This window comes from Zonotrichia albicollis, chromosome 2, assembly GCF_047830755.1.
Source record: "Zonotrichia albicollis isolate bZonAlb1 chromosome 2, bZonAlb1.hap1, whole genome shotgun sequence".
NCBI lineage: Eukaryota > Metazoa > Chordata > Aves > Passeriformes > Passerellidae > Zonotrichia > Zonotrichia albicollis.
Window position 1 is genome coordinate 50,529,527 of NC_133820.1, and position 19,200 is coordinate 50,548,726.

Consider the following 19,200-nt stretch of genomic DNA (forward strand, 5'->3'; position numbering starts at 1 on the left):
TGTACATTAGTATCTTTGTTTTATAAAGGAAGGGTATAGTCAGCAGTACACAACTCTGAAAACTTTATTTACCCTGTGTAATAATGTAGGAAAGCGTGTGAGATTGTGTTTAGAGTGACAGGAAGAGCATGCAAACCTTGAGGTTTTTTTTTTTGTTATCTTGGAAGCAAATGCAGGAAGCTTTTTGTGTGTCTGGCAATGCTATATTTATTACATGTAGAAAATAATTCCTTTATTCATTGTTTAATTATATCTATTGTGTATTGTGTTTCACTGTATTTTAATTTTTGTTGTATCCCTAGAGACATACCAGCTGTTATGTGGTAGGTTTAAAAGAAACTGTTGGAAAAAACCAGAATTTTGGGTCTACGTGCAGCCTTCAGTTGTAGAGTTTAAGTTCAGAAATCAAGGAAACAAATTTTGACAAAATAGTAATATTTAAAAAAAAACAAGAAGTAACAGATCCTTTGTGAAAGTGTGGCTGCTTTTTTTAACCTTCATTTTCTCAGGTTGCTTTTCCTGACATCCCATTTCAGACTGTTATTAAAGGCTGTTGTCCACTTCATCTTTGCCAGTGCTTTGAAATTTTTCTTTGCTTCCCTTCTAAAAGCACATATACTGTCACTGGGTGTGGATCCAGGTGAATTGTAGCTGATAGGTACATGGAAAGAGAATAAAAATAAACAGAGTACTTCAGAGGTTTATGGAGTGCTCTCAAAGTGGTTATACATTAGCTATTTCAGAAGCTTTTGTAAAGCTTGAATTAATGTTTAGATGTGTTGAACTCTGATGAAAAACTGAATAAAATGCAAAATAGATTTTTCAAGTAGGTTTAGGAAAATGGCTTCTTTTGCAGTCTTTGGAAGATGATATCTTGAATGAATTCTGATTTTATCCATTTTATTAATTTGAGAACAGATAATAATGCAATAATAAATGGACTCAGGGATTGTTAGAAATATTGAGCCGGTAAAACAAAGTTATTCCTGTAGACTTTGAAAGTACTTTTAAAGGTCCTGTTGCAACTTGGTAATACCTGTCACCAGCAATAGAATTTCTTCTGTAATTTGGAACAAAAGATTGTGTGTGGTGTTGGGTGTGAGCATTCTGGTTTCTTTGTCATTTGGTTCTAGAGATTCCCCCTCACTTTTCTTTTGATAGAATGAGGAAATAGAGAAACAGAAACAGGAGCAGCTGGCCTTGATTAAAAAAATTGAGGAAGAGAAAGCTCTTTTGGAGGCTGATTATCTGCAGATCCAAATGCAAACCTGTTTGGAGCAGGCTAAGAAAAAAAAGGAAGAGGAAGAGCAAAGTCAGCTGGTGCAAAGCCACAGTCTCCATTCCACAGACCAGCAGAACCAAATGGAACATGAGGTGAATAATAACAGAAAATTGTGTGTGGGTTTTCATTTACTATTATTATAAAAATAAAGAATGCCATTTACCAATTTTGAACTATATCAATTAAGACAATTTTTATTTTTTAGGCTGTGAGTTAGAAATTTGTACGTATTAAAGCTTCTTTTTCTAGTGTACAAGCTTCTATTTCACATGGTATCACTGGACCCGAAGGAGTGGCATGAATATGTGTCAGAGGAGGTTTAGGTTAGATTCTGTGGTAGAAGGTTTTTAACCAAAAGATGGTTGGGCACAGGACCAGCTCCCAGAGAAGTGGTCACAGCACCAAGCCTCTCTTGAGTTCAAAAGAGTTTGGACAGTGCTCTCAGATAGATGCTGTGACTCTTGGGGATGGTCCTGTGCAGGACCAGGAACTGGACTTTGATGACCTTGTGGGTCCCTTTCAACTCAGATATTCTGTGATTTTGTGATTGTCACTTTTGCTGTTGTATTGTCTCTCTGTAGTTCAGGGGGCAGCCTTGATAATAATACCTGTTGGTAAAATCTGGTTATAGTCACATAATGATTGTACGTATAGACATAACCTTTTTCAGAAAGGTAAAAAAAATCGTGGTGGGAGGAAAAAGAAAAATCTACCTCTGTCTTTGTTTAAATCTCAAACAGCTGCTTAAAGAAGAGAAATTTATGGAGGATGTTGAAGGAAAGTAATTTTTTTATGTATAAAATCTTGCTTCACTTGCACAACCAGTACTGTTGTGAGCCTGATTGCCTTGGAAATGCAGCTACACTGGCTCATTGCTCCCTGAGTTTGCAGGGTATATTTACCTCTTTAGGCTGAGCTGCTGTAAGCACCATTGACTTTGATGGTGTGTGCAGAGAGAGGCTGTAGCTGTGGGCCATCTGTTCTAGAAACTCCTTTAGCTTCATTGCCTCAGGCTGAAATCTCACAGACTTCAAACATGGTGGTACCCAGCAGCTTCTGTAAACTTAGATGCAAGAGCATACAGCTTAAGGCTGATGCCATAATAGTTTTCTGTGAGTTAGTTGCATATGTACAATTAAAATTATTTTATTTTGATTAGACTGGAAATACATCAGAAGCCAGGAGTCCAGGAGAAGACAGTCATAGACAGATGATACATAATTTTCAACAATGCCTTCTGCAGCAAAAAAGGTAAGTGTCTTTATGGAAGGTAAAGTGTCTTTATGGAATGTAAAGCATCTTTATTAAATGTCTGTTCAAAGTAATTTGAATGGCCTTGATTATTGAAATTGCTGTTTCGTTTTGCACTACTTTGAAAAGATTCATCTTTTCCTTCTGTTCAGGCTGCACAAACAAACAATTGAAGAAGTTAGAAAGAATCTGCAGGAGTATCAGAATACACTGAGGCAAAGGTACCTGTGTGCTTCTGAAACACCTCTGAGCACCAGGGAAGCAAAGCCCATTGATTTAGAGCCGGTCTCAGAGCCGCCCCTGCAGACACAAGGAGTGCAGCCAGCGCAGTACCAGGCTTCGGAACAAGTTCACGCCCAAGAGTATGTGCAGTCATTACCTGTGTTTTCAGGAACCTTGGGTATATTGGAAAAACCGTCTTCACAGAAGCAGCAAGGGCAAGTGCATAATATTTGTCCTGGAAAATCAGTGCAGTTTTCAGAAGCATCAGAATTGAAGCCTGGAGGGTTTCACTTGCCCTGTGACTGTGCTTCACAGGAACAAGTGGGAATATTTGAAACTGCCAGTAATCACATCAGAGAACCGTTCCAGTCCCATTTACCATCAGGGTCAGTCAGGAAAGAAGTGACTGCAGTAAGAACACAACCAGAAGCACACCAACAGCACTTCAGATTTGTGTTGCCTGCAGAAAGTTTCTCTGAGTCTTCAGAAACAGTGCACTCTAAAGAGTTACCTCAGAAGATGTCTGACTATCGAAACAAGACAGAAGCTGGAGAAGAGCATCCATTTAAGACATCCGTCATGCCAGCCACAAAGAGATCAGCCTTGGCTGATCCTTTAGCCTACCAGCAGGGATCTGTAGAGAGCAGCAGCAAAACAAGCCCTGATCAACCTCTCAGTCTTTCTGAACCCACAATTCTAGTGCATGAAGAATCTAAAACCCAGGGTGTTGAAGAATTCTTGATGTCAAAAGCAGGAGATGTATCTTCATTAAATTATTCTGGTATACTGAACTTAAGGGACAGAGTGTTGGCCTCATCAGAAAGCATCCAAGCTCAGCAAAAGCATTTGAAAGAATTGCAAGAGCAGCTAGATGCGCAAAGAGAAGCTCTTCTTTCTAAACAGAGAATACAAGAAAAACTACTTTTACAGAAGCAAGATAAATTGAAGGAACAGATGCAGAGACAGCAAGAGGCTTTGAAACAACTTCTAAACAAGCAGGTAAGCTTTAGGAACACTTTGCATGGGTAATCATCAGTAGGTGATCAAACCTACAAGTCAATGCTACGTTGTACCCCCATGGAGTGTTAATAGTTTTAGGTGATTTCCCATAATGAAAATTTCAATTAGGACTTGTGATTTCTAATCAGTGCTTTTCCTCTGTAAAGCTCCAAGAGCACAGTTTTATTAAGTCTAACAGAAATACTGTGAAGGTCTGTGCTTGGTCTCTGAACATAATGCCTATTGAAATTGTTGTCTGAAATGCCTTGTATGTAGAGTTGTCTTCATATCTGTAAATGCACCTCTATGTGTTAAGCACCCCCTGTATTAAAAATACAGAAGTAATACCTGAAAGGATATCATAAGCATCTTGAATAGATAATTTTTAAAGCTTGTCTTTTTGTGTGTATCCACTATGAAATTGGTTTGGCTGCTGCAGACTCAAGTTGTAATTTGCTTGTTTCTCAGTAACAGAAGAAAAATACAAGTTTATTTTTGAGCTTATAAAGAGCCTCCATTTGTCTCTTCTTGTGTTTTTGTTGGTTTTTTTTTAAACAGAAGCCATCTTAGAGAATAACCGTTCCCTATAGTTCCTGTATTTTGATTTCACAGTTTCCAAGCAGCTAAAATTCTTGAATTCAGGAGCTGAAAAAGTAAAAGCAGACTTTTTGGGAATTTTTCCTATTAAAAATGATAAGTACTCTGATCTAATCTCACAAAGGCCTTGAAAATGTAACTAATTGTGTTTTAGCACATTAGGTTTGTAGAGCTCAGTAAAATACCTCCATGTCCAAATGTTTTTGTGAGCTAAGCAGATCTGTCTGGTGTCCTGCATAATTGAATTACTTTCTCAATGTGCTCAGTGTTGTCCTGCATGGAATACACACAAGAGAAAATGCTCTTTTGATAAATGAGTATAAATATAATCTTATATAAAACTGCTTCCTCCCTTCTCAGGTGAGACATATTTGCCCAAATGAAGAAATGACAGAGGCACAAAAGCCTGTCAGGATTAAGACAACTGACTTCTTCCAAGTGTCAGAAAACTACCAGCAAGAGAATTGTGGCAGGAGTAAATTTCATGGAAGTGAAACAATTTCACGGTGCATTGGCCCAGTTGAGCAAAGTAGTAAGGCTGTTGTGTTGTTTTTCATTATAATTTTTATTGCTTTACAGCTGAGTTGGAGTTCTCTTCCATTTCTCCCATCTCTCCAAGTTATTTGAAGTGTGTCTGTGTTGGTACACATATTATTGCAACATACTAAACTTTGTTTTGCAGAACAACCTGAGAAAGTTCTCTGTAGAGAACAGAAACGGAGATCTTCCAAACCACCAGTGACAAAAGTCAAGTTAGGTCTTGGTTTGGAGCAGCATGAACTTAGTGTTATACCAGAGGTAGACACGCCCAAGAACTGCAGGCTCTCTTTGGCAGGTAAAGTATAAAATATGTAATAAGTGCTGTTATGAGTAATATAATCTTTGAGATTATTAGGAAATTATAGCTGATACTGTTGCCTTTCTTAAAGTATAACTTACACTGGCAAAGTTGTAGTTCAGAAGAGTTTTCTTTTGTGAGTGTCTGTCTAGAAAAACATAATTGAAACAAAATTTAAACACCAAGAAAAGAAAATTCAGTTACTCCATGACCTGAGTTCCCTGTTGATATTTTTTTGGGGCAGGATCTTTGTTAATAGGCAGTTTTACAGTAAGTCTAAAGAGAAGTTGGTAGATTTTGTTTAATGGTTTACTTTTTGATTATACCAAGTAAGTGACTGTGAAATCTTTCAAGTAAGGTGTTAGTATCAAGCTTCTACAGAAATTTTTAGGCCATCTTTTTAAATTGTTTTTTTCTAGTTAAAAAACAAGTTGCAAAAACTTGGAGAGCAATACAAATTTTATAAATATATTTGTTACAGTCAGCTGGCAATGCTTTGCAATTCTCTGTAAGGGACATTATTTAACAGGTACAACAAACTCATGTTTTCTAAAGGTAAACATTTAATTTTTTTTCAGTGTCCCCTCATGTCTAAAATGTAATGCGTATTATACAAAGCTTTTTATGTTGTGTTCTTAAAAAGGCTCAGCAGAGCAATGTGAGTAATAATAGGCCCATCTGGCCTATTCCTTGCAAAATAATGAACAGCCGATATGGGACATCCTTCAATTAAAGAAAAGCAGTTAATACTAGTCAGTATCAGTTTATGCAGAAGAATTCTTGTTGGACCGATTTGATATCTTGATTAGATAGAACCTTCCCCAACAAAACTTGCTGATGGAAGAATATATTTATGTTCTCAAAAGCACTTGGCTTAGTAACTTAAACTTGAACTTTAGTAATTTAAACTTAGCTGTATAATACTGTTAAGATCCATAGGTGATTTATTCTTGTATTATCAAACCATTGGTAATGGTAGGTAGTAAAAACTTGAGATTTTTATTGGATTGGGTGGCCAGAAAGGGCTGTTTTGTGGGCTGGGTTGCAGAGAAAGACATCTTTAAACCAGAGCAGAGAAGTTGTATTACCTGTGAATCTGGAGAAGTTACATTTTTTGCAACTTTTCTGGGACTTTCTGTGTGAAATAATTAGTTTGAGATTTTTTTGAAGAAATACTTTGGTGGAGTTAGGAATTAGTTTTTGAGAAGTCTATGATCTGCATAATCTTTCAGCCTGTATAATGCATAGACTGATGTGATATGGCTAGATTCATTAAAATGGAGACCATAAAAATTCAGCAGTGTATTTCTGTAGAATAGAATATGCATCTTAATGTTCCTCATGAAGTGCAAAACACTTCCTTTTTACACCTAAACTGATTGCAGGTGTTTTAAATCCAGATAAAACAGATGATGGTTTTAGAGAAACTGCTCAGATTTCAACCTCTGGGGAGTTTGCATGTGTGAAACATCATGCTCTTCATGAAGATATCTTTCCCTCAGGCATAACAAGCTATGAAGGAAAAGCCTCCAGTGAAAGTCCAAGGCAAACTAATCCACCAGGAAGATTATTACAACAACTGCTGATGATGGCTGCTGAAACTTCATGTGAATCAGGTGAGGAAATCCTCTCCCTTCAAGAACACCGTTCAGCCATTCAGAATTGCTGATTTTGCTTGTGTTTATTTGTAGAATATGACCTGGCTGTTAAAGATCCTGCAGTGCTATTTAATGTCCTTGAATTTTGAATATAAAAAAGGATGTTTCAATAAGCACTTGTTTCAAAATGAATTTTTGTCTTTTGGGTTTTTGTGATCCATTACCATTCTGGTAACAAGTCCACATTGCAGGACACTTCATTGCTGGTCAACAGTTTCTTGTCCAGGGCATGTGCTTTTCATCTGTAACCTTTAGAATTGTAAAGGTTTGCAGGTATTCCAGGTGGGAACCTATTTTGGGTAGACCCAGTGGCATTCCTGATTCAGTACCCAGTGATTCTTGTATTGATAGAAGGGAAACCAGTGCTTAAAAAGACTTCTGGACTGTTAATGTGTTGATCCTGATGTCCATTGAAAGATCAGTGTGTATAAGAAATTACTTAAAAATATGGTTGAGACAAAAAAGAGAAGGCTGAGATTTTATCAACTCAAAAAAAAAACTTGGAAAGAATAATGTCTTAGGTGTGACAGACACGAAAATTAAGAATTGTAGAATATTTCAAATTTAAAGACCTATAAGGGTCATTGAGTCTGACTCCCTGCTTCTCTCAGGATTACCTAAAACTAAACCACTGCCCAGTTGCTCCTTGAACTCTGATGGCCTTAGTGCTATGATCACTTCCATGTGTCCCAGTGAGTAACCACCCTCTCAGTGAAAAACCTTTTCCTAATGTCCAGTCTGAGCTTGCCCTAATGCAGCTTCATCCCATTGCCTTGGTTGGTGTCAGGGAATTATTTTGTATCTGCAATTTCTGTTTAATTAGGCAGTTGTGACTCTCAGCTCACAGTGCTTTAGTCATGACTGTCAGCTTGTGAGACTGACACAGTGCTAGAGCTGAGCCAGGCACCTGGAATTCTCAAGTAGCTGTGACTGCTCTCCTGTCTAGGAAAAGTCTGTATAGCCGGTATTCAAGGGAGGTCCATTCTGCTTTGACCTTTTCTAGTAGCCATCATAGGCTTTTCACATGCTCCACTGAATATGTCAAAAGGAGCAGCAGTGTAATATTGTAAGGACTGCTTTAGCTCTTTTCTTGTCTGTCTATGAAGAGCTTTTACTGAACAAGGATACCTTTGAGAATTGGCCACGTTCATAGGTGGCAGAGTTTTCTGATTCCATAAAATAAAACAAGTTGTTTTGGTTATCAAGAAAAAAATTTTGTTATAAAGTTTTGTGAACGTTCAAAATAATTTTGTTACAAGGACATTAAAACCTACTGAACATGTTATGGGTAACTTGACTGGCTTTATAAAAGAACAAAGATGACTAGCTTATAAAACATCCACTAAAGCTATCTGAAGCTTATTACAAGATGACAGTGTTGCATGGTCCAGTACAGTTTTGAGTATCCATCTAAACTATTGCTGGAGCTGTAGAGGAGTTCTCAGAAACTTAGCAGCTTTCATATGCCCATAGTACAGCTATGTAGTATACATGTCCTGGTTTTGCTAGAAATTTCATCACTGACCCTAAGCTTTGATTTTTCGTTTTGTTTGCATTGAGACATCATTTCCTATTCAGTCGGATTTACTTGGAATTGTAGTTGTTTTGAATAAGTTCACATAAGCTCATTTTCCTTCAGCTGTTTCTTTATTTCTCAGAATGCCCCTTTTGAAGTATATCTATCTTTGAGCTTCATGTATCATGAAAATATTTTGTCTTTTAACAATATTTGACAAAAAGACTTGTATTTTTATGAGTGAGTTGTAGCACTGTTGCTAGAGCAGCTGTTACCAAATTAATATGAAATACCTTGGTGTAGTGCTTTTTTACATTATAGACTATTGTATATGAACCATGCTATAGTTTATGTAAGAGGATTAGGAAACTATGTGAACATCTATATTAAAAGAAGAAAACCCCAAAGCTTTCTGTGATTATGTGTTTAAGAGGATTGCCCTCTTGAGCAGATCAGCAACCAAAAGTGCCAGCAATAATCTTTAAAACATACAGGCTGTGAGGCTGTCTCTGGTACTTTCAGTAACTAGTGTGGTATTTCAGCAAGAAAATCTACACCCCCTTGCACTTTAAATACAGTTTCTGAAGGGAAAATGTAAAGTATATTAGATTGTTGCTTATTTTTTTTATTTAATTTGGTTTTAAAATATTGTTTGCTAATTGATTCTTACCAGAACATGTTTGCATTTTTTTCATGTTTTCAAGATGTAATTGTATCTCTACAGGTAAGAGCAAATGAGTGCTTTGTGTGATCCTTGACCTTGTTCTTTGCAGTAATGTTCTTGCTGGTTTGAACCTTTGACCAGATAATATAAGCCTTTACAACTTAGGAGTTGTACTGCTTTCATGATTACAGAACTACTAGATGTGTACTAATCCCTAGTCACTGCTCACATGCTTTTCCATATCATAAATAAAAGATGAAAAGAAAAAGTTGATAAGTCTGCTTTTAAAAAATATTTTTAAAAAAATAAGCAACAATCTAATATACTTTACATTTTCCCTTCAGAAACTGTATTTAAAGTGCAAGGGGGTGTAGATTTTCTTGCTGAAATACCACACTAGTTACTGAAAGTACCAGAGACAGCCTCACAGCCTGTATGTTTTAAAGATTATTGCTGGCACTTTTGGTTGCTGATCTGCTCAAGAGGGCAATCCTCTTAAACACATAATCACAGAAAGCTTTGGGGTTTTCTTCTTTTAATATAGATGTTCACATAGTTTCCTAATCCTCTTTACATGCAGATGCTTTATCCACAGAGGTGAGTTTCCTTTGATAGGAGACTTGCCTTGGGTAACAGGCAGTTTTTTTTGAGAAGTCTGTATTTGGCTGCCTGTATAATTTGCCTCTCAAATTTAAAGGCAGCCATGTCTGTAAGATGGGTCTTAAGGATTCCTTGTAGTTAGGGGGGATGAATCCCTGTGCTCAGTACTGAGTGATTGCCAGTACTGCACAAAGTGACCAGCTGGTTGCAGCCAGAGAACAGGTAACTGAAGTGAGGTTGCCTTGAGCGCCACCAGTGAGTCTAAAGTCTGAGTTGCTCTTTTACATGGCACTGATGCATTGATAGGATGAGTTGGGAACTTCGGACACTTGATGTTCTTTCCAATCCTGTTTGGCTAGATTGGGCCAATAGAATTCAAACTGTTAATAGGGAATTACAGAGTAACCCTGCAACTGAGACAGGCAGTTTGATTGTATAAACCTAATTTCCTTAGCAAGTCAGCCTGCAACTTAGTGACTAGGTTTGATACATGCTCCTCTTCCACAGTTCTCCTTGAGGACTCTTCATCAGGCTCGTCTCTCTGTGTGTCTGCAGTGGTTCCCTTGAGCAGTGTTCCCTGTGTGACTATCTTCATGTGTTGCTGCTGTATACAGGGATGTTTTTCCAAGCAGGACTTTGTTTTGTGATCCAGGCTAACCTAAGATTTCAGTTTATCTTTAGTAATCACGAATAGTTGTCCATAATTTGGCATTTCATTAACAGACTGCCTTTTCCATTACCAGTTTAGCTTCTGTTTGTTTCCTTGTTTGTCTACATGTCTGGATTTGGACTAAGCCCTGTTTTTATATTGTCTTCACTGAGTGATTGGATTTTTGGTCATTTGTATTTCAAATTGCACCCTAAAATAATTGTTGCTATTTTACTGCCATTCCTCTTGGGGGGAAAAATAAGCATTTGAGATATTGCAGGTTCAGCTTTTAAACATGAATTCTTTGTGACATTGTGGTGGCCAGAAAGTTAAAACATGAAAGTCCCATGTTGATGTCAGGATGCTGTAAGAGCCTTGCACTATTATTTTAGAGGAGGGAGAAAGACTGAAAAACCTTCCTTTATGAATCCCCAAATACAGGATTTTTAGAGATATATTAATATAATAAAGTAATGGATATGAGCATGGATTTTTAATTAAATAATTTGGTTTATAGCATGAAACTGATACTGTTCATCCCTGGTATTAATATCACAAGAACAGTGCAGGTTATTGCAGTTCAGTAACGAAATACTTGTAACATAGCTGTCCACAGAATTTATATACAAGAGATTATTAAATGCTTGAATCTCATCTCTAGTGTGTCCTGAATGCCTGTCCTGGTGATATTCTAGAGAAAATAAAATAACTTCTTTCAGAAAAGTATCTCTAATGTTGATGGAAAGGTATCAGGAAATGGAGAATTATGTGGTAGCTTGCTCCAGCATTTACTTTTTTATTAAATTTTAAAATAAATAGTCTATTTCTAGTTTCTGAACATCTGACAGCCATTTCTAGACACTGCTTCTTGCTGTTACTATAGGTTTAGTAATCTTTTGTGCTATGCATTTTTTTCTCCTATGGAGATGTTTACATAGCGATTGATTAGATGATTGCAGTTTTCATGCTCTTCAAGGAATTTTCTTGAAGGCCTTGCTCATTTCCAGCATCCTCTGTCTCCTGTATCCTGCTCCAAGGAAGAGGAGCAGACTTGAGCTGAGTACTTGGCCTCTAAATAAATGTGTTTTAGATGTATTTCCATTTATGTTTCTTTCTCCTAGATATCTGCTGGATAATAGTGGCTATAAGAAATCTTGGACTTTTTTTCCTCTCCCTGAAATGAGTTTCAAAATGCTTCGTATTTATTGAGAACACAATCTTTATTATTGTCATATCATATCAGTCCATTACTGTTGTTGCTTTACAGAGGAAACATTTCCTTTTTTTTAATAGTATAAATTAGAACAACCAGAGTTTGCCATCTGGTAAGAAGCTGAGTTTCAGCGTACACAAAGTACAAACCAGTGTTAGGATTCAGAAAAAGTTAGGTCTGCTTCAGTAGAGAGTCTTATAAAAGCTGGGGGTTTGAAATGTCTGTCATTAGCAGCCTTTTTAGAATTGGGATAAAACATGCCTACTTCACCTGTGTTTAATTTCAGTTTCATACTTAGCACTTCTTTCTTGAAAACTATACTGGAAATAATAACGTGTATTTGTTTGTGACAGTTAATTTATAATCATAGACTTGACAAACTTTGAAGATGCTTATCAGCACTGAGTGCAGAATTTGCATTTGTTGGGTGCTGCTGTGGTGGATTTTTTGCAGATACTGATCTTGCTTACTTTTATGTGTGAGAGCATTATGGCAAGTGTGACTCAGTTCCATGGTATTAGTCATGCTATAGTTAAGCAATTCAGTTCTTCTGGTTTCTCTGACTCACTTAGAATGTCTGCTTTTCTTTGTAATCACTGTAATGGTAGCTTGTAAAGGATTCCCCCCACTCCAGTGAAATGATTGTGATAACACTGGCAAAGCCACACTTCATTCTGCTAAGCCAAAACATGAATGTCCAGTTCTTCCTGTCTGCTCTGGGGTAGTTAGAAATTATAGGAAGGCATGTCAAGGACCACAGGTCACTGATGAAATTGGGGGTGTGGTGCAGCAGAAACTCCTGTGTAGGTGAAAGTTGGTAAGGCCGGGCAGAATCAGTGCCTGAAAAGTGAGGCCAGCAGCAGTGGAGTGTTACTGCCCTCTGCTGTGCGTTGCTCGCTATGAACTCGAAATGGCTTTTTGTTCCTCATTACTTCTGTTACTTTTGTGTTCAGCCCAGTCCCAGGACTCTCAAGTGTCTCAGGATTCACCAGTTGTCACTGCTGAAGGTGGAGAGAGACTTAGAACAAGTTCTGGACCATCACTGGGGCTTGATAATACGGTTGGTGATAACAAAATAATCATATAACTCACTCTTTATATTGTGGTGTAATCTTTCTTTTTCATATTGGGTGGCTAAGAGTGGGAGCATATTCTAAATGCAGCAGTAAAACAAGCACCAAGTAAAGAGGTAACCATGTTCATACAGCTTGGGATGCTGTTGCTCCTCAGTCAGGGCACACAGTGGGTTACACTCTACTTCTAAGACTCCTTTTTCACAGTGCTGCCCCCCAGGCAGGCCCAGCTGGGACTGGTGCTCTGCCTTCTTCCTTCCCAGGTGCCGGACTTTGCCCTTGCTGAGTTTCATACCATTCCTGTAGAAGCAGCCTCAGAGGTCCTTTTGGATACCAGCACTGCTGCTCAGTGCATGGCATGCTCTTCCTGACTTAATGTGTCTGCAGATTTGATAAAAGTGTGGTGTCACCTCCTTTGGGTCATTGCCAAGCACAGAACCCTGTGTACTTGTTCCCCACCTCCACTGAGTGTGTATCCGTTCAGTCCCTGACTTCTGAGCCTGATTATCCAGCCAGGTTTTTACCCTTCTTAGTGTCCACCCATCCAGGTTGCAACATCCAAACTGGGATCATAGAATATTGTGAGACTGTTAAAAGCCTTGCCAAAACCAGCATCAGTCTCCCTCCTTTCTCTCCCTCAAAGATTCCATAATTTTGGTAGCAGATAAAAACAGTATTTAAAACATGCTGTGTATGACATGGATATATAGAAGTACCTTGGGATGTAAATGTTCTAAATGTGTATGTTAAATACACACACACACATATATATATGTGTGTGTGTATATATATGTATACATACTTATATATATATATACACACACATACTAATAATAAAAATACATATATATATGTATATATACTAATATATATATATTAGTACGTAATGAAAAATGTAGCAGAAGGGTTTCCTAGATTTTTTTTTATTTTCTTAGGGCACATTTTAAGTCAGAGTTTGAGAAGAACTGTTCACATAATTCTTCAAAATTCTTCTTCTTGACTTTATAGAGCTTACCTTAAAATTAAAGAAGGTAATGCTTTAGAAGATTTTGTATATTTTAGTTTAATTTCATAGAATTAGATTTTAAGTCTCCTGTATGCAAAAAGCTCAAAATTGAAAGTACTTATAAAGTTCATGAGTTTTTTAATGTATTGCATGTATGTCCCTCTGAGATCCACAATTCAGCTGAAGTGGGTCCGTGATGAGAAATAGCCAAATCTGACCACCAGAAGATGTTTTATCTTCTAGGTGTCATGATTTGTATGCAGTTCTGGGAGGCTTTATGTGAGACTGAGTGTGTGAATGTGTGTGTGTATGAGAGAGAGGGGAGGGGGCTGTTGGGGGTGATGTGCCTGGGACGTGGGGTGTGAATGTGTTGTACTGAGCAAGGATGAATCTGTATTTGCCTGACTGTGCAAAACATGAAGGCTCCTACACTTGAACTGAGCTCAGAATAAAATGTGTGGGTTTACAGCTTTACTTCTGAACATGTGAATACATGGTAATAATAGTTGTGTTATTTTATCCTAGGAAGTGCCAGGTTCAGAGGCTTTCGTGCAACGAATACCCTGTGATGGAACTTCAACAGTTTCCACTGGCACCTTTTCAACCAGTGAAATGTTGAATGCAAACCCTGTTGACACTGGTGGGTGTTCAGGTTTGTTGTTCTTGTAAAAGGAAAATTGTGGTTTAATTTTATGGCAGAATGGGTTGAACTCACCAAACATAAGTTCTTCTGAAATAAGCTTTTGTCAAACTTCACCAAAGGTTGATTAATACATCTTACAGAGTTGAGTATAACCAGAATGTTTTTTTAGGTGCTTATGATTTTTTTACTTTTATAATAATTTATTATTATTGTACATCTGCTTTGGCAAAGGATGTTTTGAGTTTTATTATGCAGCTGTAACACTAGCAGCTTTCAAGCAGCAATTTTTGTTTTAAAAATTATCTTCAAATGATACACTGATAAAAGTTTCCTAATCAATATATAATCATGGATTATTGCAGAGCTATGTTTGTCTTGCTGTTTAGAGACTTGTTCCAGTATCTGCTTGTCATCACCATTATTCTTAAGGACTTATTTGTGAAAATGTCATTTGAATGCCATATTGACTTTTAATAGTTTTCTGGGAAATATGTGTTCTTACTATTTTTTGTCTGTAGTCTACCTCTTGATGTTGTTACTTTTTCATAAAATCAAAACCAATTCCTTTATAGTAAATACATAAGTGCTCCTGACAGTATTACTTATGAACATGGAAGTGAGTTTGAAATTGATTAGATAGTGACCCTTGGATTTACTTACTTTGAGGCTTAATATTGAGTTATTCTGACATGCGTCTGATTTCTTAAGAAATGTATGTATATGTGTTATTCTATGTTTATAAATCAACTTTTGAAGATTACAGTTTTTACAGCCTGAGATTTCAATGGCTCATTTTAACCCTAATTTTTCAAACAGATGTTATTTTGAGTAGTAAGCTTTCTAACTCGAGTGACACATCTGTGTTTTATTGATGTAAGAAAGCTAAAGTCATTTCTAAGGTAATTTTCTTGAAATTTTTCTTCTCCATTCCTTTTTTAGTTGTGAAAGAAAAATACCAATTTTTTTCTTGAAGAAAAATACCAGAAGTTATTTGAGTAAATAAATTTTTCAAGTCTAGATGTGTCTTCACCATACACTCAGTGCTTAGTAGTGACCTTTTCTGGTAGCTTTGTGCAGTTCTTCTGTAAGCTTATAAATAATAATGATATAGAGTAAGAAGCGTTGGTGTACTGTTTAGGAACATGATTTTGGTTGTCTTGATCCCTCAGATTTCTAGTGTTGGTATAAAGCAATTTCTGTTTGAGCACAAATAAAATCACTGTGGGGTGTCAGGAAGATATTTAAGATCACATGAAAGGATTGACACATTTATGTGCAGTAGGAGTTAAAGGAGTGCGAGTTAGCATAAAATAGCAGTATTAATTCTTTTCTGATGTTATTTCAGTATTTCCTAAGTCTTCATTCTGTAAAAGTGCTGTGTACTGACTCTTCTCTAATTAGAGATTAGCAACTTGCATATGTGAAAATGTGTGGTAAGGTTTGTAGGAGCATTGACAGGAGACAATTAAAGAAACAAAACCCCAGAACTCTATGAATATTTCAGGATGCTAAGCACTGTCTTTTCAAATGATGTAATGCAAGTGGTTTGTATGCATAATATCTAACTTATTATTTCAGGATTGTCTTCTAATAGAAGAGAAGGTGGAATTGTGAGAGAAACAGGAAGCCACCCTTGGAACTCCTCACTTCCTTTTACCTTGCAGCAGAGGCAAGAGATTTTGTCTGCAGCGTCTGAAAGTCAGTTGTCTGAAGGAAAGATGTGTTTTTATAAAGAAAACCAGATAGAGCAGATCTTGGGGAGACCTACTGGGAACTTGAACTCTTACTCAGAGGACAATACACATTTCCAAGGTATTCCTTATTTTATAGCATTTTTGTGCTGCTCTCTGATCGTATAGAATGAGGAGCTTGCTCAGTGTTAGGCATTGGTCTGTATTATGTATATTCAATTTACATTTTAAAGTCAGTAAGGATTCTACATGCAAGAATTCCATACTTTCATGTTTTTGGAGCTTGGTGTTAGATACATGTTCACAAAGAATATCTAGTGCAGAAACAAAAGGACTGACCAGGTCTCTATCAATTCTGTGCAGCTTCCTGCCACTGTGGCTGGGTTGCTTACTACCTGTGCCATTTTTGTCACTTGTTTATGCACAGCTTTCACTTCAGGAGGGTACAGAAATTCTATATAATGCTTCATTGTTCACAAGGGGTCACATAGTTGGTGAAGCTCTGACTGGCTGGTGGGAATTTTATGCTCTCCAGAAAAATTTAACCATTCATGAAAATTAAGAACATTGTTATTAGTGATCATGAAGATTTAATTCAAATCACTTCTTCCTGGAATGTTTGAAAACCTCAAATCATATAACTATAGATTAATCTAGACCTGGAAGAACCTTCTAGTTATGTGACCCAAATTCTCCTTCCTGCTCACAGCAGAGCAAACTTAGACCAGGTTGCTTACAGGCTTGTCCAGGCAAGTTCTGAGTATCTCCAAGGACAAAGATTCTATACCGCCAAACAACATTTTAATAACTTTCTTCTTTCTTGTTTTTTTTTGTTTTTTCTTTTCTTGCATGTTCGAGGAGACTGCATTTTCTTTAAACTGACAGAGGACAGATTCAGATTAAACACCAGGAAGAAATCAATCATAGTGAGGGTGTTGAGGTGCTGGTACAGGTTGCCCAGAAAAGTTGTGGATGCCCCATCCCTGGAAGTGTTCAAGGCCAGGTTGGATGGGGCTTTGAGTACCTGTTTAAGTGGAAGGTGTCCCATAGCAAGGGGTTGGGAACTAGATGATCTTTAGGTTCCTGCCAAACCAGACCATTCTAGGATTCTCTGTACTGTACCTCTTGAGAGCTAATAGACAGCAGACATTTTTTGTAGCACTTCCCTCACACCCCCAGTTCTTCTTTTAAGATTGAACAAACTCAGTTATTTAGCTGCTCTTTGAACATCATGTGCTACATCCATCCTCTAATCATCCTTGTGCCTCTTTATTGGTCTTGTTCTGTTGTGAGTTTTGTACTGAGAAACCCATACTACTTTTGAGGCAATCTCACAAGACCTGAGCAGAGAACTTACACACTTCACCTTTTCATTTAAAGAATAATAAAATTGAATCAGGGTAGCACTTTCTTACTGCTTTTTACCTGCATTGTTCAGAGTCAAAGAATTGAATGCTCTAACAATTTCATTTTTCAGCTGGTATTTGTATACCTGCAGAGTTCTATAGGCTTTATTTACTGTATAAAGGAACAACTCATGTTATGTCCATTGTTGGAGGTTTTGGAGGTTTTTTGTTTGCTTTTATTTTGGTTTTGGGGTGTGGGTGATGTTTGTTTGTTTTTAAAATAACCTCTTCTCTTATAGCTCTAGAAACTGAACTCTGTTTTCCTGAAATGGAGGGACCTTTTCCAAACTTCCATCACCAGATCTTTCAGCCTTTGGAACCAAGTGTTGACTTTGATACATCATCATCATCATCCTCTTCTCAATACAGAATTTCCCAACACAGTAGAGAATTTAGCAAGGTATTGCAGAAAAAACTCTGGTGGAGGAAATGCTTTGGCTGAAGATTTTTGTAAGATTTAAATTTATAATCCCTATACAATTTAGAAAAAAACACAGTGTATTTTTTGTATATGTAGATTGCTGGTTGTAGCAGATACATAGCCTAAAAATCAAAAACTACCTTTTTCTTTTTATCCTTCATATTTCTGAGAAAATTAATCTTAAATCAATTTTTTCTTTTTTTTTATGCCGCTAGAATTCAGGATTTCCTACGGAAAGTCCAGATGTGTCTGCATTTCTAGAAGAAAACTCCGGTCTGAGCAGACAAAGAAGCAGTCTGCCTCCTACTCTTGAAGCAAATGGGCAAAACATCTCATCAGAAGAAGGGTCCATTAGAGAAAATGTTACTCTAGGTATGTTCAGTGTAGTTTTCAAAATCAGCTTTGTGCCAGTGTATAAATACCAGCCCTTAGTGTGGGTTTGAAGTGGGGACAGATCTCACTCCCCTCAGCCCTGCTTTGAAATGTCTTAACTCTAGTGCACTGTCACACAGTCTCCTCCACCACCTTTAATGGGAGAACTCCTAAATTTTTTAAAGTTCATTTTATAAGCAGTTACGACTGTGATACAAAAGCAGACCAGGTATTCAAGTCACTGTAATAGATATTATGTTACTTATTCCTTTTGTGATGATTTGGTTGGCAAAGAAATGTCAACTCTGGCTGAAACTGTCCTTTTTCAAGTATTTTTTAATGTATATCCATTACTTTGTAAGTTTGAGTAAGGCAAGGAGGTCCCAAAAATTGATTTAAATTTTGTTCATGCGTTAGAGTCTCTCTGAACTGAGTCATTTGTCTTTTAAATACATTATGTTCTTCAAGAAACAATTCCATTTTCCTTTCCCACTGCTAAGTCACAGCTGTATACTGCACATTATGATTTTTGGTTTGATTACAGAACAGCCTTATGTCTCTACAAAATAAAGTGGAGGATACAACAGCAAGTTTTGAGCTACAGTGAATAATTAATTTAGTGGATTGGAAGTTTATGATTAGGTTAACTGCAGCTTATAGCAGGAAAAATTTTTTGAGATGTGCAGTTAAATTTAAATTAACTTGATATTTCATGTAATTCTAAAATTTCCAAATGCAGGTAGTAGCAATCTAAATATTTCTGCAGCAAGAATCAGGTGTTTCAGTGTTTCAAGATGCTCCAGCAAAAAGCTGAACAGGAACAGGAAACATGGCACAATAATTTAAGTAATAGATGTAGTTATAATGCAAATGTTATTGGTCAGTTATATTTGTGACTTGCAAAGTAATAAAAAGTGCTAGAAGAGGCTGACACTTCAAGATGTTGTGATTGCAGTTACAGCAAATGGGATTTAGGAAGCTCCATTCTAACTTCAAACCATTCTGTTCCTAAATTGCTTATAGGCAGAATCTTTGTGGTTTAACTGCAGAATCTTCCCATCACTTAAGTGCTTTCATAATCCCAAACCAATTATTGTTG

The 19,200-nt window shown here is 37.0% G+C and overlaps 1 protein-coding gene and 1 non-coding gene across 5 annotated transcripts in view; both read left to right on the top strand.

Moving 5' to 3' along the window:
* The window catches only part of CEP295 (centrosomal protein 295), a 46,662-nt gene that overhangs the window by 17,098 nt on the left and 10,364 nt on the right, over window positions 1–19,200 (top strand). For 3 of the 4 annotated variants that reach the window (XM_074535139.1, XM_074535140.1, XM_074535141.1), the window contains exons 12-22: window positions 1,162–1,374; window positions 2,442–2,533; window positions 2,686–3,754; window positions 4,712–4,883; window positions 5,034–5,186; window positions 6,692–6,805; window positions 12,443–12,549; window positions 14,094–14,220; window positions 15,790–16,023; window positions 17,548–17,708; window positions 17,945–18,101. In XM_074535139.1, the coding sequence (XP_074391240.1) occupies window positions 1,162–1,374; window positions 2,442–2,533; window positions 2,686–3,754; window positions 4,712–4,883; window positions 5,034–5,186; window positions 6,692–6,805; window positions 12,443–12,549; window positions 14,094–14,220; window positions 15,790–16,023; window positions 17,548–17,708; window positions 17,945–18,101 (2,599 nt within the window). The remainder of the gene's footprint in view (window positions 1–1,161; window positions 1,375–2,441; window positions 2,534–2,685; window positions 3,755–4,711; window positions 4,884–5,033; window positions 5,187–6,691; window positions 6,806–12,442; window positions 12,550–14,093; window positions 14,221–15,789; window positions 16,024–17,547; window positions 17,709–17,944; window positions 18,102–19,200) is intronic. The other variant, XM_014273237.3, reaches the window with a different exon arrangement.
* LOC113460359 (small nucleolar RNA U2-19) lies at window positions 13,757–13,839 on the top strand. Its single transcript, XR_003382204.1, has one exon. It is a non-coding gene; the product is annotated as a small nucleolar RNA U2-19 (small nucleolar RNA).